The following is a 25,735-nucleotide window of genomic DNA, read 5'->3' as shown; positions in this document are numbered from 1 at the left end:
TAAAGTACCATTTTCGTCTGTCTGTATGTCTGTCTGTCACTACTAAGTTTCAAAAATAGCATTTTTGTCTGTCTGTTTTACACCCTTAAGTTTTAAATACCATTCCTGCCTTTCTGTCGTCCTAAGTTTCAAAAATAGCATTTTCATCTGTCTGTCATCGTTGAATTTGAAACAGCATTTTTGTCTGCCTGTCTTTAATTTGAAATAAAACTTCTAGAAGCATGCATGAATCTTTAGAAGGTCCCATCCCGATCGAACTGTCATGTTCAAGTGTTAAATGGTAATGAACGCATCTTCTTTAAATTCAGATTAAAATATTATCAGATTGTAATATAAAGAATTACAGTCAAGTTTACGTCATTACATTTTATGAAAGCACATTTTATTGTCAAGTAGCAACAGCAATACCAATTATAATGATGAATAAAAACATAAAAAATTTAAACAGAAATTACAAATTCAATTTTTAGAAAGATGAAATATAGCTAACCGATTTCTCTCGATGGAATTGCAGTTTCCGTTGTTTCCAAAGGTGGGCTCTCTCCCTCCTCGTTAATGGCAATGACTCGGAAATAGTATTCAGTTCCTTCCGTTAAACCTAGAATTCTGCAGACATTCACATTTGCGTCCACATCGACACCCTTGAGCCAAGTCAAACGTGAGGATGACCGATATTCCAAGCTATATTTAATGATTGGTGTACCGCCGTCACTTTCTGGTGCTTTCCATTCAAGATCGACATAATCATAAGAGACTTTGATGACTTCCAAAGGTCCTCTAGGACGCGATGGTACACCTGAAAGTACAAGCAAACGATCAGAAAATTCAAATGTTTGGGACGTAAACCAATCAGAGATTGATTTCTATTATTTGAAAAGCATACATTTTATTCCTAATATTACAGTTTGATTAAATAATCAAATGTTAATCAAGGTAAATTCTTATACGTCTTGGCTCAATAGTTTTTCCAAATCTTTGTTAAAAAATACCAATGAAATATCTCAATTCGTTCAGTAAGGGGTTTCTAGAGTAGAAAAAAAATTATTCATGATTTTCAGAAAACCGTTATCAATATTTCTTTATTGAAAAAATATGCCGATATCAAATTACATAAACATGATTTGAGTAGTTGCAATGTTGGATGTCAGCAGTTTTGAAAAATAATTTTCACAATTAAAGAATGATATCTTGATAGTTAAAAGGAGGAAAGCAACTCTGATTTTATAATATGTAATTATCTGGCTTATTCAATTTTATTATTGTTGTTGACATTTTTAATTAAATTAAAATTTTGTAAATCAATGTTATTAAATGTAAATCAGGATAAAAAAAAAGAAATTAAATACTTACTGAATGGACTCTTGGCCATATATGGTCCCTCTGAAACAAGAGGTTCACTCTCTCCAATCTTGTTAATGGCGGTAGCTCTGAATTCGTATTCAGTATTTTGTCTTAGATCTTTTACACTATAGCTTGTAACGGAAGAAGGGACTTGATCAACTCTATTCCAGTATTGTCTGTTTGCTTCTCTCATCTCCAACAGATAACCAGTAAGAGGTGACCCACCGTCATCCTCTGGATTCTTCCAGTGGACCGTCATAGATTTTTTATTAATATCAGTGGCTTTAATAGGTCCTCTAGGTCTCGATGGCTTTTCTGTAATTGAAAAAGATTGTATTTGTTTAGTAAAGGAAATGTGACATAAAATTGTAAAGGAATAAATATATATAACTACTTCTTATATATAAAACAAAGTCAATTCGATTATCGATTTTGATCAGAATAAAACTACGTCTGACAAATTGCTATTTGAATATGACTACACAATTTGACTTCTTATTCCTTCTACCATTTAATTTACAAGAAAATAATGTTAGTTTTTTTTTTAAATATTGGTTCCAGTTAGGGAGATTGTAAAACTAGAGACATTTCCGTTTAATGACTTAAACAGCACCAATCGTTTACGGACATAATAAACAGAAAATTCTACCTGTGTCTTATTTCAAATAAACAATTTTATTTTGAAAAAAAAATTATATATATATATATATATATATATATATATATATATATATATATATATATATAAGAAAATGCTGCAAGAAAACTACATCATCTTATTAAAAACATATTTCCTTTTTAAATTCTACTAGCGGGGTGGGGTGGGGTGGGGTGGGGTGGGGAGCATCCGGTCCTAAAATATGCTTAAATATGATATTTTAATTTGGCCAGATTTCATATATATTTTTATAGTTGTGATTTCAAAAGTAAAAAAAAAAGTATTTGGGTGCCATCAGCTAGAATCGAAACCAAAAGCAAAACTGTAGCATTCAAAGCTGCTGACATTACCACTGTACCAACGTGACACGCATATGAACCGATTAAAAATAAACCAACATAATGTACGAAATGTATAACGATTTTTTGAATTTTGACCTATTTTGGGCCCCTTAAAAACTATTTTAACCGGCTAAAAACCTATACAAGAGCAGTCCATAAAAAATCCAATCATTTGAGGCCCCTAGCGCCACTCTGCGACTTTTAGTTTCGGGAGAGATGGAGTTTGAAAATATAGAGACAGACATAGTGAGTTTTATAAATTCTATGTACATGTGGTGCTTGATGACAAGAGGATCAGTTTAAGTAACACATGAGAATAACAGAATGACATTAACGAACACATTTTCTTTTTTATATTTTGCTAAGTGCATTTTTATGGTTTATATTTTTACAAATCATTTATCCAATGATCGTCAACACAGGTGACATGCAAATATATTTGTTTATATCTTTGTCTTATAAAACATTAGCAGGCAGACTAATATTTTAACAACTGTATTGTTCCTGTTTACATGGCTCCTCACAAGTGTGCAGTTAGACAGAAGTTTATTTTTAACTCATGGATAATTCATCTCCCTAAAAAAGGTACTCTCGATTAGGTAAAAAAAAATTGAAAAATTTCTTCAATATGGAAGGATTTCGCCTTCACTGACCGAGAACAAAATAGATGAAGTGTATTATCAGAACAGATACTACACTTTGCTTCTAGCCAATGGCCAACACATATTGCCAGTAACTGTTTCTAACATGCTATCTTCTTTTTTCTACTTTGCAAATTTTCATCATTGAAAATAAAATCTTTTTAAAACATGAAAAAAGGTTTCCTATTTTTTACAATTATTACAGTGATTTAAATTTTTTAATATCTGATTTATTTATTTCCACCGTAAAAACTTAGACTAAAAACAATTGTTTTCAATTTATAGCTACAATTTTTAAGGATAATCAAGAACAAATTTCAGACTTTCTTTTTTACTGATTAAGGTTTTGTAATTTTTAATTCTGTATTAATAAAACAGTGTGCATTCTTTTTTTTACTTGCATGTAACTTTGATAAATATTCACTGAATAATTATTTTCTATACAGATAATAGAAAAAATTCTGTTTATTAATTTCATAAGCGGATGGTGCTGTTTAGATTTTTTTTTTTACACAGGAATCACTACTTATCAAGGCCCGGAGGCCACTCGAGGATAAGGGTTAATGGGTATACATTAGTCAATGTGATTATAGCGTAGTAAACCTAAATAGTGGGAATTTCGCAAATTGGATTACTTAGAGAGACGGTTCATCAAGAACTTGTTTACGTTGGACTTGAAGACAATCAGATTGTAGTCAGCTGGAAAGCAGGCAATTGGAAGAAAGAAGCTTTGTTCGTGGAATCTACATTTAGGTCTAGGCACAGACAAGGAGTGTGGGAAATTATTGATAGTGTTTTTGGCTAGACGAGTGTTTTTTATGAAAGTTTGGCGAGGGGGACCATAGATTGAAGCTCAGCTGAGCACTTGCCATGAAAATAACGATAAAGCAGAGATAGGCTTGCAACGTCTCTTCTGTGGTAAAGAGGTTGCAGGGAAGAGAGAAGGGTATCCCCAACTAAGCTACGAAGTCTATTTTGAACTCTGAAACAATGCCATTGAAGAGAAGTTGTAAACATAAGTATATTTTCAATCATTTTTTTCTCTAAGCCTTCCATCTAAGTAACACCGGGTGAATACAGATAAATTATAATATTTGTATTATGCTTACCAAGTGGTCTCATTGGGCACACAGCATATTCTGCTTCACTTGGTTTACTGAGGCCAGCTTTGTTTTCAGCACAAATGGAGAAGTAATAATTAACATTTTGTTTGAGTCCTTTAACATGGCAATCGTTATCGATTCCGAGAACTGTTGTTAACTTTTGAGGTTCATCATCCCAGTCTTCACGTTTAAATATGGTGTAGCCAGTGATCTTGGAGCCGCCATCTTCAGCTGGTGGTCTCCATTCCAGAATGGCAAAATCAGCGCCAACCTTGGTAGCTCGGAAATAAACAGGAGGAGCAGGACGATCTGGATAAAATGAAATATGAATCGTTTAAAAAAATAGATACATAAATTCATTTAAACATATAAAGAATTGAGCATTTATTACAATAGCCAACAAAACAAAAAAGGCGTGAAAAAATAAATATACAATAAATAAAGATTATGAAAGACAAACTAAGCTACTCTTCTACCTACCTGGATCAGTTTTTTTTATGTTTTTATCTTTTATTTTTAAGTATTTTTTTTATTTTACTTAAAAACAAAAATGGTGTAAAGTCTGTTGAGTTAAAGTGAAAGAAATGGCAGTATGATTATAGTCGGTTTGGTTCCTCGAAATCGCCCCCAAATCAAAAATTAAACAAATACTGATAGAAACACTTCCAATAAATGTCACCAATCACATGAGAATGTAAGTTTTTAAGTGTAAACTATTCTGCACTTTTAACGTTTAAAAGACTTAAGAATCGTTACCACACAGTAAAACATATGGAATTCGATATAGAATTTCATTCTAATGTTTTTTATATAAATTATTAGATTTTTTTTTTCCAATTCTTAAGTGTTAGTCAGTACTTTTACCCAAAAGCACTAATTGAAAGAATGTCAATATATTTTCCTTTCTGTCTAAGCAGATACAAACTAAGTAGAAAGTAAGAAAAATGGTTTTGTCACTGGTGGCAGACTTTCGGCCAAATATGCATCGCCCATTGGTTTTAGAGTTACATACAAAAATACATAATGTTACATCCATTAGTGTAAGAGATCTCAATGGTGTCTCAATATTCAGAACCCTTCACTCAACGACTATTCCAGCTAGTATCCTATAGTACAGGATGACCTTCCAAAATATCAGATGTAAAGAGACTATCTAAGGATGACCTTCCAAAATATCAGATGTAAAGAGACTATCTAATTTACATAGGTGTTTGTGGTGTATACAGATACTATATAAATTTTTTGATAACGCTGATAAAAAAAATTCACTCTTTCTCAAAGTGCTCACAAAGACATTAACACATATTAGAGAGTGGTTGAATGAACTATGCAGAAAGTAAGAAGAATGGTTTTACCAATCCACAAATCCTGACTATCACTAAACACATAACATTTAAAGAATTATGAACATATTTTCATCATTTACCTATCTTCTTGTAAGGTCTGGTGACCTCCTGCGTTTCAAGATACGGGCTTTGACCCTCATCATTAACAGCAGCCACACGGAAGTGATAATCAGTTTCTTCCATCAGCTTAGTAACCGTGAATGTTGTTGTATCAGCTCTCACAGTTGCAGCATTAGTCCAGAAATTTCTAGATGCAATTCTGTAGTCAATGACATAACCAGTGATAGGCAATCCACCGTCGTTTTCTGGTTGTTTCCAACTCAGATTAGCTGAAGAATGTGTCACATTATCAACTGTTAATGGTTGAACAGGGCGTGATGGTGGACCTGCAAAAATAATGACATCAATGTATATCGAGATATTTGCACGAATGTTATCCATTTTGTTTTAAAATAAGCAAAAATTAACAGTAAAGAATGGTTATTCTAGCAAACAATCATCATACAATCAATTATCAATCAGTTTTATTAATAAAGAACAACAAAATGAATAATTTCATTATGATTTAATGTAAAGAGAGTAGAAAATAGATCCTGGATTTAATTTTGGCAGCATCATAACTCCCACTTCCTTTATTTTGTCCTTTAGTCTTCACATTCAATTTTCTGATAAAAGGGAAAAATTGCTGTTTTCTGGATCAGAATCTACCTATATAAAAAATATAGTTGACTAGTTTTGGACCTTGAAGTAGTAGTTTTTTTAGTTTCTTACATCAAGTGGCTTCAGGCTTGTCTGGAGCGATTTCCATTAAAAGAAAACTATAATTTCTAGGTTCAACACTATTAGTATCAATGGTGCTGTTGCTGCTACTGATGATGATTTGTACAAAAGGTAATGTGTCTTCGTAACTCTTGCTTTCCTTATTTTGTCCTGTAGTCTTCATGTTCTATGAGCGATGTTTCTGACAACAGGAGAAAAATTGCTGTTTTCTGGGCGGGAATCTATCCATCTAACACTCATCGTAGGCTGGTTTTTTTTTTTTATCTTGAATTAGTATTTTGTTTAGCTCTTTACATCAAGTGGTTTTACGCTCTGTCTAAAGCGATTTCTATAAAGAAAAAAAAATGATTTGAAACACAGTAGTGATCAGTAGCTGCAGTGTTAGAATAATCTCGTCTTCCAAAAAAGTACATTTCCTGCTTAGTTTGTAGAAAAGTAGTTGGGAACAATCCAAACTTTTGTAGTACTTGTAAGCATTAAGTGCACAGGATTACAGGTTGATTGAGAGATGATAACCAGTTTTTAATGCAAGCAGTGTAAGACAATGGAGACAGACAAGAATTCAGATGTGAAGAAAGTATATTTGGATAATGAAGGTACTGAGGTTGTCCAGAACTCTGGTGATAGCATTTGAGCATAGGGACGGTATTACTGTGATAGTAAGAGTTACTAGTGGCATCTACTGAGTAAGTTCAAGAAACTTTTGCCAATATTAACTAGCAGAACGTTACTGCTGTTGACCAATGAAAGGGTCCATCAAGCATATGTATGCAATGTGATGATGTTAAATGAGAGTTGAGGATATATGTTACATGGAAAGAAACAATGCGAGAATGATAAGAGGCTTAGATTTTATAAAGAACATTAAATCTGGAGATCTGTGAATAGGAGACTTCATTTGTTTGGTCACATACTAAGAATAAACGATAGTTCTTGGCTTAGTAAATGTAGAACAGTTGAGGTAGCAGGATCAGATGACAGAGAAAGGCCAAAGAAAACATGGGAGGATGTAATAATGATAAACTTGAGGTAAATAGGGATAAATAAAGACCTAGCCATAGAGAAAAGTTAGTTTGGAAGTCAATTTCTAAAAGCTATCCAACACATGCCATTATGTAAAACAAATGTTAAATGGAATATGATGATGATGTTGCTGTTGATGATGGATTATTATAAACATTATCAATTTATTGAGTTAATGGAATAAAAAGTTTTACTTACTGTAGGGACTCTTTGCTATTGTGGCATCCTTAGTTTCAAGTGGTTCACTCTCTCCAACTTGATTTTCAGCAATGACTCTGAAGAAGTAAGCAGTGTTCTCTTGAAGATCTTTGACACATAGTTTTGTGGTATCAGCACTGACTCTATCAGCCTTGGACCAGAACCTAGCAGATTCATGACGCTTTTCTATTAGGTATCCAGTGATAGGTGCACCACCGTCTTCAGCAGATGGCTTCCATTTGATAGAAATGGCATTACGTTGGACATCAGTCACTACCAATGGTCCGACTGGTCTAGATGGTACAACTAAGAAAATAAAAAAGATAAAAAATATATTTATATCAAAATAGATTCAAAAGAGTGGATATTATGTTACAAAATAAGTAAAAAAAAACAAACTCATAGAATTAAAATCGAGATCATTTTAATAAATGCCACACCTTTGATAAGTTTGACGACACTAGATGATCTGATCGTCTTTCATTCTCATATCCTGGTTATCATAAGAAACCTTGACATTAATTATGTGGACCAGATCTTATCTCTTCTATAATTATAAAGACATAATCTGCTGAGCTAGCTCCTATCCTCTTGAAACTTTATAACAAATCGTATTTCCTTGATAGCTGGAAAATTACCCTTGTGTATCATTTTTCAAGAAGTGATGAAAGAATTAATTAAATAAATTAACCTACCATAAGTCTTCTCGTATTCTTTGTTAAAGTCTTTGAATCCTTGATCAATCTAGCAATAATTCATCATCTTTAAAATACCAAACTTTTCCATGACCAACTGTATGATTTTAGACAATCCCGTTCTACATGTGGATATCCTAATAGTCATCACTGCATGCACAAGACAGATGAACCTAGGGTGATATTACTTGATATATTCAATACCTTTGACAAGGCCTGACAAGAAGATCTTAGGAAAATCAACTTGTATGTTATTACAAGACAAATATTTTATATAATCAAATCTTTCAAAGATCCAGAACGTTTTCGATGGTTGTTCATCCAAGCAATACCACATCAATGCCGGTGTGCCTCAAGGATTGATATATGAACCTATATTATTTCTGATCTTCATAAATTACATCTCTGATACAATCACATCTGAGATGGGTGTATTTGCTGATAACATCATGCTCCATTCCTGGTCGAAGATCAAATTGGGTACCCACACGAGTTAGGCAAAGGATGAATCCTTGGAAAATAACTCCCAGTCATAGAATGGATAACAATAAAAATAGATGGTCACATTTAATGCTACTAAGATAAAACTCCTTTCCTTTAACAACTATGAGAAACCTTTCCAATCAGCGATTGTTAGAGTTGATAGCACTATTCCTTAGAGTTTAGCATTTAAATTCCTTGGCCTGATATCCTCAGGTGACATGAAGTGAAATAAGAACATAGAAGATGCTGCCAAGTCTATTGCAAAGAAGGTAAAACTAAAAAACTACCATCCGTATGTGCAGGAAATACTGTTCTCTTGGACATGGTGTAGAAGTGAATTTCTAACCTAATAGACCAACACTATCTGCCACCCCTTGTCCCATCACCACAGTGTTGCATCCCTGTGTCCTGATGAACTTATTGTATTTGTACCTCTTAAACGAAAAATACAACTGATCCAACCGACTAGCTACTAAATCCCACCTCTTTATTAAATCTCTCAATGCTGGAAGATGTTCTACTTTGATAGCTCCTCTTCTCAGATTGCTTATATCTGGAATATTCTTCCTCCTTCCTGTTTAATGAACAGTACCAACATGCAAAAATAAAATGTAATGTAAACAAGCATCTTGTTGCCCAACTCCCTACCAAGATTGCTCCCCCTTTGGGGGGTGAATAAAAGTAAAAACAAAGTTCTTATACTTACGCAGTCCTCTCTTTGTTGTAATTGGGTGAAGTGTTTGACATGGCTCGCCTTTTCCAACAGAGTTCTCAGCACAGACAGAGAAGTAATAGTCCATATCTTCTTCAAGTTTCATAGCTCGGCAGTAAGTTTCATAAGCACTAACTTTACCAAGTTTCTGCCAATTACTTGGTTTAAATGGTGATATTTCAATATGATAATTGGTTATGGCAGTACCACCGTCTGATTTTGGAGGATTCCATTCAACTTCAATGAAATCTTCTGTAACTCTGCAGCCGCGGAGATCAATAGGTGGTCCAGGTACAACTGAAATGATAATTTCTAGGATTAGATAAAATCTTTAATTTGTGTCAATAGAAATAAAAAACTTTTTTCTTCCTAATCAAGCATTCCTTATAGTCTGTTCAAAGCAGATGTATTTTTGATTCTGTCTACACATTAATACCACCTTAACAGATATAGATACATGGAAGACTAAAAATAAAAACAAATAAGAAAATGGCTCTCTGTGTACGGGGTTCCATACATCTCTTCTGCTGTTTTAATAGTTAACAATAATCTTTCATACATAGAGATTCTGTTCGTCCGTCCATCCGTCCGTCGGTCATAATTTTCTGTCAGTCACATAATAAATGCATTACAGAATATGTTTAATTTCAAAATATCAGAGATCTTGACTACTTTTAGAAATAGAAAATATTACATTAATAGTAAATAATAAATTCCAACAAATAAAGCAGATGCGATGACTGGAAATCGAAACCAAAACTAACTGAGCTTATCAGAACTAAGTCTATGTTTAACACTCCCATTACACATCCATCATAGTATTGTTATATCATTTCTCTCCATGCAACACATACCTTCAACACTCACTGGCTAATTTTCACTTTCATACATTATCACATTGCGTACAGATGCCTGATAGACTTTTCCCTTGTTCAAGAATGGTAACATAAAACGACTACATACCCAATTTCCTTGTAGGCTTAAGAACCCCTGTTGAAAGCAATGGACGGCTTTCTCCCTCTTCATTAACTGCAATGACCCGGAAGTAATACTCAGTGTTCTCCATCAACTTTGTAACAGTAAACTTGTTGCATTTGGCATCTACGGTTCCTGCTTTCGACCACGTACTTCTTGTTCCAGTTCTGTATTCTATCAGATATTTTGTAATTGGTGTTCCTCCATCCTTTTGAGATGGCTGCCATTCCAATTCAGCTGAATCCAGTGTGATAGGAGTGACAACTAATGGACCAATTGGAGCAGACGGCACATCTATAAAATTGAGATTAGAATATAAGTTGGGTTAGGGTTAACGTTTAGATAAAGTTTCATAAATAATGTAACTTGGGCCATCGGTTTCCTCCAATAATAAAATGTGGTTAACGATTAATTAGAAATCTAAGTTGCATAAAATATATTTTAAACAATCTTTTAATAAATAATTGTTTTCTTATTCGTTTGTACTTTTTGTATTATTCGTCTCAAATACATCTATGTGTATAATAAAATAAAAGTCTCAAATATTTCTATGTATATAATAAAATAAAAGTCTCAAATATTTCTATGTATATAATAAAATAAAAGTTTCAAATATTTCTATGTATATAATAAAATAAAAGTCTCAAATATTTCTATGTATATAATAAAATAGAAGTTAAAAAGAGTTATTCAACAGTTAAATTTTTTTTTTTTAGCTTAAGATAAACATCAGGAATAACAAATTTAGAGAGTGGAAGATTTGCAGAGTTTGAATGTACAATGTGATAAATTCAATTTCATTAAATAGAAAAATTAAACAATAAAAGTCGAACACATAAAATGTAGACTGACTAAAAGCTTATTGTAATTGAAAGCAAAAAGAAATTATGCTGATATCACATTATGTAAAACACAATTTTAGGGTGTGGTAGATTGTTGAAATGTAACACTTTTTGTAATGACAGCTTCATTTCTTTTAAATGCCGTTTATCGTGTTTTAAATTCGAACTCCTCATCAGAGAAAAAAAGTTTGTTCTTACTTGAATTACTATCAGCTTATCACCAATTTATTTTTCATCTATTTTTATACTAAATCTGAGTTAGTTAACGCTTGTTTCCATAAGATCTTTTTTATATACTTTAATGATTATTATGCTCCATGAAAAATGTAGGGTGTTTGAAATCTTGAATAAAAAATGATTAAAACAACAACATTGTTTTTATGCTTCAAACATCACCAATCATTCTCAAAATATACATGTGTGTGTGTGTGTGTGTGTGTGTGTGTGTGTGTGTGTGTGTGTGTGTGTGTGTGTGTGTGTGTGTGTGTGTGCGTGCGTGTGTTATGTAAGATAGATAATTATTGTTAATGAAAGTCATAAAATAAATCTTACCAAATGGACTGCGAGCCAAAGTGACACCATCACTTTCCAAGTATGGGCCATGTCCGATAACATTTAATGCAGTCACTCTAAACAGATACTCTGATTTTTCGTACAGATTCGGGCAACACAGTTCCAGGATGTGTGCATTAACTTTGTCAACTCTTGTCCACAGCAAAGATTTTGGTGTTTTTCTTTCGACAATGTATCCCAAAATAGGAGAATCGCCATCATCAGTCGGAGGCTTCCACCTGATACTAATGGCTGTGCGTTGGACATTTGTGATTTCCAATGGGCCAACTGGACGTGACGGAACAGCTGAAACAGTGCAATAAAATATAACTTATTCTTGTATGATAAAGATTTGAAATATTATATAAATTGTTATTATGCAGAGTACAATAAATATATTATAATGGGCAAAACACATGTGCAACGTTTACTGCAGAGTGCCACTCTGCTTCTGCAGTAACAGACTTTGATGCATCAGAAAATGTTTTTTTGTTAATGGCCATTCAAGGATAAGAGTTTAAGTGTTTCGAGTGGCAAGTCTCGATATAAGACAGTATTACTTCAACTTAGGGCGTATCTGGCTTTTATACAGATAGAGGATTACGTTGGGAGTAATGTTCTTTCTGGAGTGGTAAAATGATCCAAATATTTTTCCAGTGACCTTAGCAACATATTTGATGCAATTCTTTCATTTCAAGTCAGTCCTAGGAACTTATTAAAAAAAGGGTATTCCTGAAGGAGCGAGTTAACTGAGGAAAAATGACGAATGGGCTAACTTCAAATGATGGAGGCCTACTAATGAATATATCATTTTGACGAAACAGTTTGCTTTAAAGTATTATGAAAATTAAGGAAGTAAGAATAATTATAATAAAAATTTGAAATAGTGTATGAATTCTAATTAGCTAAGTTATAGTTGTTCATCTTAGTGGCACTGTGTCTTCTTTGGGGTGAATAAAAATTAAAAAAAAAACAAGCAAAAAACACAAGTATGATTTAAAGTATTGTGAAAAATAAGAATTCATATTTATAATAATGATTTGAAATGTATAAATTTTTACTGCTTATGCAGAGTATAATAAATATATTATAATTGATAGAACAGATATACAACCTTTGTAGCAAAGGCTGTCACTCGGCTTCTACAGCAACAGAGTTAAATTCAGCCAGTTTTTTTTTAATAATAAGTAATCGTTGAAATAAATAATAATTTAAATAAGTGATACTTCAAATGATAATTTAAATAAATGTGCTCACTTCGTTCTCTTTTAGGAACAACAGGTTCTTCCATTTCTGCTAATTTTCCTGGGCCACTCTTATTTTCAGCACACAAGGCAAAGTAATATTGTGTGCCCTGTGTAAGACCAGAGACTTCGAAGCTTCTTTCATTTCCATCAACTGAAATGACACGCTCCCACTCGGATTTCTTATCTTTCCTCTTTTTAATGTTGTACTTAAGAATCTTGGAACCACCATCGTCTTTAGGTTGTCTCCATTCCAAATTGACAAAGTTTTCGCCAAGTTTACCAACTTTGAAATCAAATGGAACTCCAGGAGGAACTAAAATAAAATAAAAAATAAATGAATCGGTTATTAATACAACATGGTTTGCTGTGCGTAATAAAATGATTACAAATTGGAGATAATTTTTTTATATTAATTGATGTTGTATGTTATACACCGGATCCTGTTGATATTGTTTTTGTTTCATGCAGTAACTAGAAAAATACATGTCCCAGCACGAGTACAATTAATTCCTCGGCCAGAAGAGATTTTCATTTAATGTTCCACCTCATGAAGATTTAATCAACATATAATATTACTAAACCTTATGTCTAGAATTCTTATTCTAATTTGATCAAAATCCATTACATGATTTTGGTTCTAGAACATGTTTAAAATTTTGCATAATGGTCATAATAAGAAAATTTATTCGATCAAATTTGTTGTTTAGTCAGTATTATTCAATTTCAATGACATCTTATTTTCCAATTGTGTATACATTTTCGTTATTCAGCAATTTTTTTTTATCTCTATTTATAAAAAGTTAGGTATATTGTATTTATATGTTTCTATGCACAGGATTCACTCCTACGGCAATTAACAGATCATTATCAAGTTTGACTCACATAATATAGACAATATTTAGTTTACTTTAGTTTTATATAAAAATGGTAAAAAGGAGGTGGAAATGTAACAGAGCTACTGATGTGTGTTAGCAGCAGCAGTAGTTACATGACACGCATGCAAATGACGAATCCGGTGCACAAGGTGACGTCATAGCAGAGGAAGAGAAGGAAAAAAAAGGAAAATAAAAGAATACACGTGGACGACAAGTGACAATGAACACACGTTGGTGAAAGAGAACCGGAAAAAGTGTGTGCTGGCGCAAGTAAAACATATTGCCCATGATGGTGAGAGACTTTTAAACCCGTGTTGAGATGCCAGGGTTTTGTTAACTACATGGTGAAATTTTAAAACAAGATTCAACGCGTTAATACTGATAATAAATGTCTTTTGTTAAAACTGAAAAAATGCTGAGTCGAATTTCTTCCATTTGTTTGTTTTCTTTGCGACTGTCTTAGACACAACATGTTGGGTCCAAGTGTTAAAATGTAATCACACCGTAAAGATGATCAACGACCACATTACCGAAACTCTTTTTGACTATCCCGATAACTGATTTTTTATGACATTTTAACAATAGATGTTACACATCAGTTAATAAATATTATTCCCAATTTTCAGTTTCTTTGGAGTATTTTAAAAGACTTTTAGAGGGCATAATATGGGTACATCACACCCAATTTGAATTCGAAGATATGAAATATGCTTTAAATTTTATCCATAATTATTAAACACCAATTAAGCAAGATTTAAGCAAAGTTTCTTACAACACCCCTCAGATGTAAGACTAACAACGTAATGTCGCTAGTCTCAGTCTTTTCTATTTTCTCAGTCTACTATTATGGCAGATGTTCTTCAGAATTATCTGATCAATTTTATGCTTCCTTTGTTCCAGCACGTTTGATTAGTTGGTCTAGTAGTCTCCATCCATTCACGGTTTTGATACCACATTTTAATACGGTTTTCTATTCCAGTAGCTTCTTTCTAAGAACTGCAGGCTCGTGGAACTGTCGTCTTTCTTTTTTCTTCTTAATTATAACCCTGACCATTTCAAGACTAAGATCAATAGACATCTATCTTTGCGATACAGATAGCATCTTATTCCCAATTTTATTTGGTAAAATGTAATCGTGAGATTAAACTGTGAAAATACAAAAGGTGCATCTACAAAAATAATCTTTTAATGACTAAATTGAAACTTACGTATTTCTCTTGTGGGTTTCACTGGTTCAGTTGTTTCTAAAGCTGGACTCTCTCCTTCATCATTGACAGCAATGACACGGAAATAGTATTCAGCTCCTTCAACTAAACCGAGAACTCTTGCAACAAATGTTTTAGAATCAACTTCAAGGGCTTTCATCCAAGCAAGACGAGCAAGAGGCTTCAACTCAACGATGTATTTAGTGATCGGAGTACCTCCATCACTTTCTGGTGCTTTCCATTCTAGATCGACATAGTCATAAGAGACTTTGATGATTTCTAAAGGACCTTTAGGACGAGATGGTACACCTACAAATAAAAATATGCAAATATTTGAGTCATTTAAAAAAAACATTGGAAATGAAAAAGAATAAAATAGTTCAAAATTAATAAAAGGTAAAGATCATAAACATGAACATATTGGTTGAAAAAATAAACGTACAAAGGATAAATATTTAAATATTTGAATCATTTAAAACTTAATTCAAATATATCAGACATGCCTTAAATTTGATCAATAGTCATTAGACACCGAATAAGCACGATTCCTTCAATTTCAACCTCTTACAATATCTCTCAGATGTGAGACTAACAATGTGATTTTGCTAGTCTCAGTCTTTTCCATAAATACTATCATGGTATGTGTTCTTCAGAATCTGCTGATCTATTCGCTGTTGTCTTTGTTCCAGAAATTTCAAAAAATAAGAATAGTTCAAATTAAAAAAACAAAAATAAGGAAATTGCAAATACAAAAAAAAGCTGACTTAGATAATATAGGTTGCAAGGGAGAAAGACTGAAGTATTTGAATCTTTTGAAAATAATTGAAAATTTAAAAGAATAAAAATAGTTTAAAACTAGTAAAATTTAAGGTGATCATGAACACAAAAACATTGAGAAAATAAGACCGGAAAGTAGGAAGAATAACGCTAATGCTCCTAAAATAGGAGCACTTTGGCCTATTAAAAATTGCCTTGGCCACCACATCAGTTTTTCCCAGTCGCGGCACTTCAGGCAATTAGCAATAAATTAATTCCTTCCTAAACAGGAGAGGTAAGGTTTGGAAGGATGGCCTTCCTATAATTACTCGTGAGACTAATACTCCAGCTTGGTAGATAAAAGACCATCAGAATGATCCAGTTTCTGACAGACTGACTGTCAAGAACGGATCTTCGATTGGTATCTTACAGTCAAAAGTCTTTAAGCAACAGAAGTTGAAGAAAGACTGCCTAAGGAGAAAAACTGAGTTATTTAAAAATAAATGAAATTTAAAAAAATGAGAATAAAAACTAATAAAATTTAAGGATATAAAAATGTGAATCGATTGATTAATAAAATAAATGTTGCAAAAGAAAAATACTTACCAAGAGAACTCTTGGCTATGATTGATTTTTCTGATACCAAAGGATCACTGTGACCAATTTTGTTTACTGCTGTGATTCTGAAGTCATATTCTGTATTCTGCCTGAGATCTTTAACTTTGTAGCTGTAATCAGATGCGATGACTTTACTGATCATGCTCCAGTATTGCCTGTTCGATTCTTTCATTTCAATAATGTACCCAGTCAGAGGACTTCCGCCATCATTTGTTGGTGGCTTCCAAGATATTATCATTGATGTTTTCTGAATATCAGTAGCTTTAATAGGGCCAACAGGAGCGGAAGGTTTTTCTAAAAGTAGACATTAAAAAATATTAATATCAATAATGCTAAAATAAATATGGATCCAATGAATTTGAATCACATCAAAAGGTTTTGAATAGTATGAAAAAATTATTTTTCATAAATATTTAATTTTTTGCTTCAAAATGTCTTTATTTTATTATTAAGGATCATGCTGGAGGCCAAAAGTTAAAAAAATATATCAGTATTAAGACAAAATATGGTTATAATCAAGATTGTTTGCTGTTGTTTGTTTTTTTGTTTTTTTGGAGGGAGGCTTCCAGTTTCTGCTTCACAGACGAGATGATAGTAATAATCAAGATATGATCCCTTCTGATTAATGATTATAGTCCTCAGATAACTTAAAAAAAAAAACATTCATCATGTTAAGAATTGCGTGCTTGTCTGGTTGACCATGTCGAATTAAAACCGTAAGTTCAAAAAGAGCAAACAATCTTGAGTATAATCCAAAAGGTATCTTTTTGGTTTTTGATCATGCTGGCAGGACCTCAAATTTATTTGATCCCAAAATTCATTTTTTTTTTAAATTTATAAAAGAAAAAAAAAAAAAAAACAGAATGAAAAATCGACAACAAAATAAAACAAAAACATAAACAACCACATACCTAGAGTACGAACAGGTGTGACAGTATATTCTGCATCAGCATAGGGACCCACACCCGCTTTGTTTGTGGCTTGTATGCAAAGGTAATAATCCAAATCCTGTTGCATATTTTTGATTGTGCAAGAATGTTCGTGTCCTGTTACAGTGGCCATTTTTCCTTTAATCTCAGAAGTAACACCATATTTGTAAATATTGTATTCCAATATTCTAGAACCTCCATCAGACAAAGGTGATTTCCATTCCATCACTGCAAAGTCGGGTCCAACTTGAGTGGCTCTGAAGTAGATTGGTGGACCAGGAGGTTCTGAAAATAAAAATTACAACATAGCATTTATTTAGATGAATCATGATAATATAAATTAATTTAATATACATCAGATTGGTTCACAAGAACATCTAATTTCAATTAGAAATGAAATAAGTTTTATTTCTTTTCGAATTGTTTAGAATTATCTCATGAAGAAAACATAACTGATAAATTTGAATTTATTTGTTAAATATAAGTTCTAAAATAAATTGAATTTGAAACAATCCTAAAAAATACTTTGTATGAAATTCTCTTGAGATTAGCTGTAAAGGCTATCTCTCTCTTTCTCCTTATATATAGATGAATAGATATATATATATAATCCTTCTCTCTCAATATATATATATATATATATATATATATATATATATATATATATATATATATATAGAGAGAGAGAGAGAGAGAGAGAGAGAGAGAGAGATAGATAGAGAGAGAGAGAGTTTCTTTGGCTATTTTGTTTTACTGCATATCAATACTTTCGGATTATTTAATGACGAATTCGATCATTTTCGTAAAAGTTTATATGCTTCAAATATTTATTTGTAATTATATTTTGTTGGTTTGGTTGATTTTAAAGGAAAATTGTTTTTATTTTTGGCTTTTCAGAACATGATTGAGTAAAAAAAATAACATCAATGTTTGGTACATTTTAGGCCAGGAAGTTTGTACCTTCAGACAGCCTGATCTGGTAGCACCAGTTATATATATATATATATATATATATATATATATATATATATATATATATATATATATATATATATATATATATATATATATATTAGTGATAAGACGATTCGATTCCTATATTTTTCCCGATGCCAATATGATTACTGATTTTGTACTAAATTTCCAATTCTGATACTATTGTGGAGACGCCCACTAATTAACATAGGCGGGTGAGTGAGATATATAAAGGTATCAATCATCAATACCAGGAGAGTTCGGCAACGACCACCAAATAGGCAAGACGCCTATATTGCCTCCAGTAAGACATGCAACACGCCACCTGCCGGAATATCTCTAACTGAAGTATACCTGAAGACATGTAAATATGTATATAACTTTTCTTCTTAATATATTATTGTATACCTTTACTTTCCGTGTTCTTGTTAATTATTTGTGCAGACACAACAGATACGATTATCGATTCCGATTCTTTGTAAATCTATAAATATTCAATTATGGAATTGGTATTTTTCCTTATTACCATAAAAACACGTGTTAAATGCACATATATTTTCTCAAACGTTCAAATACACTAGTGATGAATTATCTATGGTTTTGCTGGTCGTTTAAAATCAATAAATATATAATATTCCAACATGACTATCAACAGCAGAACATTTTGTTTGAAGCAAAATGACGTATAAGAGACATTGAAAAGAATTGTTTTTGGTATCGGAAAATAGGCACACATTTTTTCCGATTCCAATTCCAGCAAAAGTTCCGATTCTCCATTCCGATTAATCGTCCCAACACTAATATATATATATATATATATATATATATATATATATATATATATATATATATATATATATATATATATATAATTTCTGTATATATAATATAATGTATACAATGTTTTTATTGATTAAAACAGTCAGAATTTGGAATTCGATACCTATTGAACAGTCACCGATGAATGATCATTTTCAACAAGGAAATCACATATATAACAACATACAAAATATGAATATCGCAATTTAAACCAAGTTTAAAATAGATCAATAGTGTAGAACTAGATCTCTAATTCAATTTAATGCCGTATAAACATGAGCAAATACAGGGAATAAATTTTCATAAATTAATAAAAAATAAAAATAGTTTTTTATTTGAATATAAGTGTTTACACTTTCCTCCGAAAAGTTATAGTTACAGAATTGAAACAATTCAAGATATTCACAACAGATTAATTAATAAATCAATTTATTTATTAACAAAATTGGTTCTAATGAAATTCACAGTATATATTAAATACTGCAAAGAAAAATAGGCTCAATGGTTAACAGGTCATGGCAAACAGTGCGTGCATATTATTCTTTAGTAGTAAATTATTTTAATATGCAACTAATATAAAACATAGTTTTAGTCCAGCATAATTCGAAAAGAAACTTACCAATCTTCTTCACTGGTTTTACTGCAACCGTCGTTTCGGCTGGTTTGCTTGTACCTTCAGCATTTAATGCAGAGACACGGAAATAGTACTCAGTGTCTGTGGCTAGTTTAGTCACTGTGGAAGAAAGAGTATTTGCATTTACAGTATCAGACTTGGTCCAGAATGTCCTTGTGCCAGACTTGTGCTCAATAAGATAAGCTGTCAATGGAGAACCGCCGTCGCTATTTGGTGGCTTCCATGTCAAATCAACAGAATTGGAGGTAATATTGCTCACTTCCAAACACAAAGGAACCGATGGTACATCTGAAAAATGATCAGAAAACAAATAAAATTGGCAATAGTGGTATTAGAACACGACATGGTTCACTTAAACTTTAATTTATACTTGCATTCTCATACTTTTATTGTTATTAAAAATTAATATTTACATATAGAGAAATTTATAAGAAAAATACATTTTTCTTTTCTTACCAAATGGACTCTTTGCCATGGTTGCATCCTTCGTTTCAAGAGGTTCACTTTCACCGACTTTGTTTTCAGCGATTACTCTGAAATGGTACATGGTCTTCTCTTGGAGACCAGTAACGCGATATTCTGTGGTTTCAGCACTAACTTTACCAGCCTTGGACCAGTATTTAGCGGATTCATGGCGCTTCTCAACAATATAGCCAATAATGGGTGAACCACCATCATCTGCAGATGGTTTCCATTTCAGGCTGATAGAATTACGTTGTACATCAGTGACAGTTAATGGACCAATTGGACGCGAAGGAATGACTGCAAATAAAAAATAATTTTTGATAATAAACTTACAATTGTTAAGTTGAAATAAGAAAAACCATTTATTTCCATATTAATTGTTAGATATGACTTAGTTAAATAGTAATTCCTTCGGTTATGAAATTATTCAATAAATTGTTTTATATTGTTTATCTTCAGAGGATTGTTTTCGTCCAGTTATTTCTTAATATTTGTGTCAACTACTTTCAAACTTATGAGATACATTTAATTTGTCAGCATAACTGTAATAATTACCGATTTCATTATACTTTTTTTATTTACTATTAATCATATAAAATAATATTTGTAAAAATACTATAAAAAATAATTTAATTCCCAAATAAAGTCCACCATAATCCATTTCGAGTTTTTCATAAATAAGTCAGCTCTACTAATATTTCGATAATTGTTGAAAAACAAAAAAAAATGAATTAATTTGTGACAATTCAAAATTTAAAAAAAAAGTTTGGAAACATTTAAACTGTAAAATAGAAAGTCATCTCTGGTTTTCAAAATATATTGCTTTAATGTTTTTTTTTATTTTTATATTTTGTTAACATATTTAAATTCTTAAAACTCATATTCAGTTAAGAAAAAAATCTTCACACCTATGTGAGATTCGAATTCGAGTAGTGACATCGTAAAATCTATTGTCTTAGTAATGTATAATCAGTCTATTCATTTTTTATCAATCAGATGTTTATATTCATGTATAAACAGACACACTTGAAAAACACCATAATTGTGTAATAGTATAAAGCTTGATGTTATTATAGTGTAACGATAATGAGGAATTAAATTATTTAATATTTTATTTCTATGTTTTTGTAGAGACCACGTGGGTTTAGATGTTTTTCCAAACAAGTGGTCGACATTATGTTTCCTGTGGTAGTCAGAAAAAAAAATAAAATAAAAAAGAGAGTAATTGTTAAGATAAAACTATAGCAATACAGTTTAGTAAGATTGATTAACAATAACTAAATACTCAATATATAAATAATGGTATTAATTCACAGAAAATACTTACTTAGTCCCTTCTTAGTGATGACGGCCTTGGCAGTCTCACACGTTTTGCTTTTTCCAATTTTGTTTTCAGCACAAACCGAGAAGAAATATTCCATATTTTCATCGAGATGGGTAACTTTACAGAAAGTATCAAGAGCTGGAACTGAGCATAATTTACTCCAACTGTCTGGTCGGAATGGAGAGATCTGCAAATGGTATTTAGTGAGCGGTGTGCCGCCATTGTATTTCGGCGATTCCCATTCCAACTCAACAAAGTTTTCACTGATTCTTGTTGCTCTCAGATTTTGAGGTGGATCCGGCACAACTGAAAAAAAAAAGAAAATTCATTGATTGAATATTTCACTCAAACGAAACTGTGTTCATGTGGGAAATGTATGGAGGACTATTTTTGGCAGAATGAATTTGATTTTTAAAATTTTATTAAATTGTTACAGAAAATAATTTTTCAAAATAGTAAACAAAATATTGGAAATTTTACTTGAATGAAACTATTTTAGGGGAAGTCATCAGGCCGGATAAAATAATATAAGAATTATTGGATGCAAATGAAATATATCATGTTAAAGTGGGAATAGCGAGATAAAAATATGAAATAATAACAATGCTAAAAAGATATAGGTGGCAGGTATTAGACATCAATTAATATTCCACAAATTTAAGTTTCTTTGGAATATGTTAAAAGATTCTTAGAGCATATACTTTTAATGGAAATTGTTCCAGACAAGGAATGAAGGCACTTGACGTAAGGATCTAAAAAAATACTACTTCAACTTGCCACCAGTAAGTGTTAAATGGAATAGATTCTGACCCAGAAAACAGCAATTCTTTCCTCTTTGTCAGAAATATCGCTTATGGAATAAATATAGGACAAAATAAAGGATGTGAGAGTTACAAGGCTGCTGAAAGTAAACCCAAAATCTACTTTCTATTCTTCTTGTATAATATGGGCAAAATCTTCCATTTGAAAATTTTCAAATTTGCATTAAATAAATAGGTGGGAGTGTTAATAAATCTGAGTGTAGGAATGAAAGGATCTCCGACTTCTTATATGGATCACTATCTTAGTTATTGAAGTTATTGAAAGCAAACTCATATTTTTCTAGAAAAAAACAAATGATAAATTGACCTAAATTTACTCAAATTTGCCTAGAAAAATATAATGATCGATAGAACAGGGGAAATCACTTTACTTTATTATAAAAATGAAGGCGTATAGAAGAAAAGATTTTTCATGCGTAGTAAACAAAATATTCTAAACATAAATATTTTTAATTTTTGGAATGTATGAATACATCTCTATTTATATAAAGTTAAAGGATTCTCTCCTAAACTAATTAACCGATCATTGCTAGGCATAATAATGTGTAATTTGGGCTATATTTAGTTTAGTTTAGTTTAGGCAAATGGAATAAAGAGAGGGTGCAAGTTCTTTATAAAACTTCAGATTTTTGTGAAATTTTAACAATGTGTGTTAGACATCAATTAATAAGCATTCCAGAAATTTCAGTTTCTTTGGAGTATTTTATACGAGTTACAGAAATTTTAGGGGAAAATATGGGCACAACCTCTAATTTGAAGATTCCAATTTTTAAGGTTTACATTAAATTAGATTTATACTTATAAGATACCAATAAAGCCAGATTTCCTGAATTTGAATTTGTTATAAAGAGTCCTTAGGATAAAATATAAAAGTTATTGAAAGCACACATATTTCCCAAGAAAACAGATGATAAATTAACCTAAGTCGCTTTAATTTTTGCCTAGAAATCTATAATGGTCAATGAAATAGGGAAAATAATTTTATTATAAAAATAAAAACATATAGAAAAAAAGATTTAATTTAAGATATTTTCTAGAATCAAAATCACGAAATAGATTTACATCAAAATTGAATAAGAACTCTAGCTATAACGTTTAAAAGTATTATACCTTGATTTTAATAGTGATAAGGAAAAATAAAATTGGTGTGAAACTATTCTGTTCGGGGACTAAATTTTACCTATCTTAGTATAGGAATTCCTCTAATAAATTTTTAATGCAAGATTAAAAAATATATAAATATAAATCTCGTGTGAAATAATAAAAACTGAAGAATAATATCATAATAAAAACTCACCCAAATCTCTCATTGGTTTAATAACCTCACTTGATTCCAGTGGTCGGCTGTGTCCTTCAGCATTTACAGCAATGATACGGAAGTAATACTCAGTTCCTTCCATCAAGTTTCCAACAGTATATGTCGTTTGTTTAGCATCAACTGTTGCTGCCTTTGACCATGTTGTCCTTGTGGCTGTTCTATATTCAACTAAGTAACCAGTGATAGGTGTGCCACCATCATTTTCAGATGGTTTCCATTCCAGGTCAGCTGAGTTGTGAGTGACATTGGTGATATTCAAAGGACCAATAGGTGGAGATGGCACATCTGAAAGAGAAAAACATTTTTTTTAATGTCAACAAACATTTTTATACAAAGGCAAAAACTAACTTAAATATAATGACATAATACTAAATAAAAAGTTAAAGAAAAAAAAAACTATTTTATTCATTCTTACATTCTTTTATCTATCTATCTATCTATCTATATATATATATATATATATATATATATATATATATATATATATATATATATATATATTTAATTCAATTATTGGGGGGGGCTATAAACACTAATACGTGCTTTTTTATTCTCATGTTTTTGTGAACTTTTAATATTTCCATTTCCTTTTATCAACATTTTTCCTATAGCAAATCCTTTTTCACTTCAGGCAAAAATTCAACTGTTTTCTAAGAGAGATATGTTTGTCTCTAATTAAATGTTTGGTGGGCTTCAGCTATTCAACAAAACACATGTAAGGCGTACTTCATAAAAATATGAATACAATATTGAGTGTAAATTAAATACATCTTCTGGTTTTCGGATAAAAACTAACTAACTAACTATATCTATCTATCTATCTACACAATGATCCCCTTTATTTCATAGTGGCCTATCGTGTATATATATATATATATATATATATATATATATATATATATATATATATATATATATATATATATATATATATATATATATCCTATTCTTTCATTCTCATTTATATGTAAATGTCATTAAACCATTTTCTAAAAATTCTGGTCTTTCTCCTCTTCTGATGAGAAGCATTTAACTTCGAAATGTCATGATTTAAAGAGGTTGTTTCTTAATTTTCCCCTTAACTTTTCCTTGCTGTTTTGATGTTATAATAAAGCTATATATAACTTTTATTCCTCATCTTTGATTTTATGTTGTTGTTCGCTCCTCTTAATAGTGTTGAGTTTTTCTTATCTTGATAAGTTTTGCTTTGTTAAACATTTACTCTTTGATAACTTTATTGTAATTTATATATATATATATATATATATATATATATATATATATATATATATATATATAAGAGGTTAATGTAGTTTGCTTGACACGTTGTTCAGTATGTATATAAAGGTAATTTATAGACAGCATTGCATCTTTGGATTGTTTTGCCTTCTGCTGCATATTAGTAACACTTATGTCTCAGTTTTCCGTTTACTGTGAAAATCTTGTGCGGAAAGACAGAATTAATTTCATCGATTATTTAATAAAATATTTCTTGGTAAATATTGCTTATAAACAACCCAGTTTTTTATATATAATATAAATGAATGCTCTAACTAACTTATGAAATCAAGTATATCTTTAAAATAATTTAACCATCAAATAATGCTGTATTTACAAAAGGTTTTTGGTAATAAATTAAAGAAAAAAGATTTAAGCATTAGCTTTTTTTTTACATTTGATAAAATACCACCTTTATTACTACTAATATATTTGCTGAATATAATTTAATTTTTACTTACCGAATGGACTTCGAGCGAGTGTTGCTGCATCGGTTTGAAGTGGAGAACTATTTCCAATTCTGTTCAGTGCAATGACTCTGAAGAAATATTCGTTCTTCTCATAAAGATTATGAATCGTCATCGTGAATGTTGAAGCATTAACTTCATCAACCTTAGACCATAATATAGCCTTAGAGTGTTTCTTTTCCACACTGTATCCAATGATAGGAGCGCCACCATCATCTGCAGGTGCTTTCCATTTAATGCTGATGTTGGTACGTTGCACGTCAGTAACTTCAAGAGGTCCAATTGGCATAGAAGGAACAGCTACAAATATAAAA

At 31.3% G+C, this 25,735-nt stretch overlaps 1 protein-coding gene across 12 annotated transcripts in view; it reads right to left on the bottom strand.

Moving 5' to 3' along the window:
* The window catches only part of LOC145241637 (titin-like), a 698,616-nt gene that overhangs the window by 87,183 nt on the left and 585,698 nt on the right, over positions 1-25,735 (bottom strand). For all 12 annotated transcript variants that reach the window (XM_080104717.1, XM_080104725.1, XM_080104729.1 and 9 more), the window contains 17 exons: positions 25,416-25,721; positions 23,656-23,961; positions 21,541-21,843; positions 20,205-20,510; positions 19,734-20,036; positions 17,303-17,605; positions 16,380-16,685; positions 15,021-15,326; positions 12,948-13,250; positions 11,691-11,996; positions 10,285-10,590; positions 9,316-9,618; positions 7,432-7,737; positions 5,511-5,816; positions 4,091-4,393; positions 1,351-1,656; positions 491-796 (listed from right to left, as the gene is read on the bottom strand). In XM_080104717.1, coding sequence (XP_079960843.1) covers positions 491-796; positions 1,351-1,656; positions 4,091-4,393; positions 5,511-5,816; positions 7,432-7,737; positions 9,316-9,618; positions 10,285-10,590; positions 11,691-11,996; positions 12,948-13,250; positions 15,021-15,326; positions 16,380-16,685; positions 17,303-17,605; positions 19,734-20,036; positions 20,205-20,510; positions 21,541-21,843; positions 23,656-23,961; positions 25,416-25,721 — 5,184 coding nt within the window. The remainder of the gene's footprint in view (positions 1-490; positions 797-1,350; positions 1,657-4,090; positions 4,394-5,510; positions 5,817-7,431; positions 7,738-9,315; positions 9,619-10,284; positions 10,591-11,690; positions 11,997-12,947; positions 13,251-15,020; positions 15,327-16,379; positions 16,686-17,302; positions 17,606-19,733; positions 20,037-20,204; positions 20,511-21,540; positions 21,844-23,655; positions 23,962-25,415; positions 25,722-25,735) is intronic.

The sequence above is a fragment of the Euprymna scolopes genome, chromosome 20, assembly GCF_053919585.1.
Source record: "Euprymna scolopes isolate OS-2025 chromosome 20, ASM5391958v1, whole genome shotgun sequence".
NCBI classification, from domain to species: Eukaryota; Metazoa; Mollusca; class Cephalopoda; order Sepiida; family Sepiolidae; genus Euprymna; species Euprymna scolopes.
This window is presented reverse-complemented; position numbering and strand designations above follow the sequence as displayed.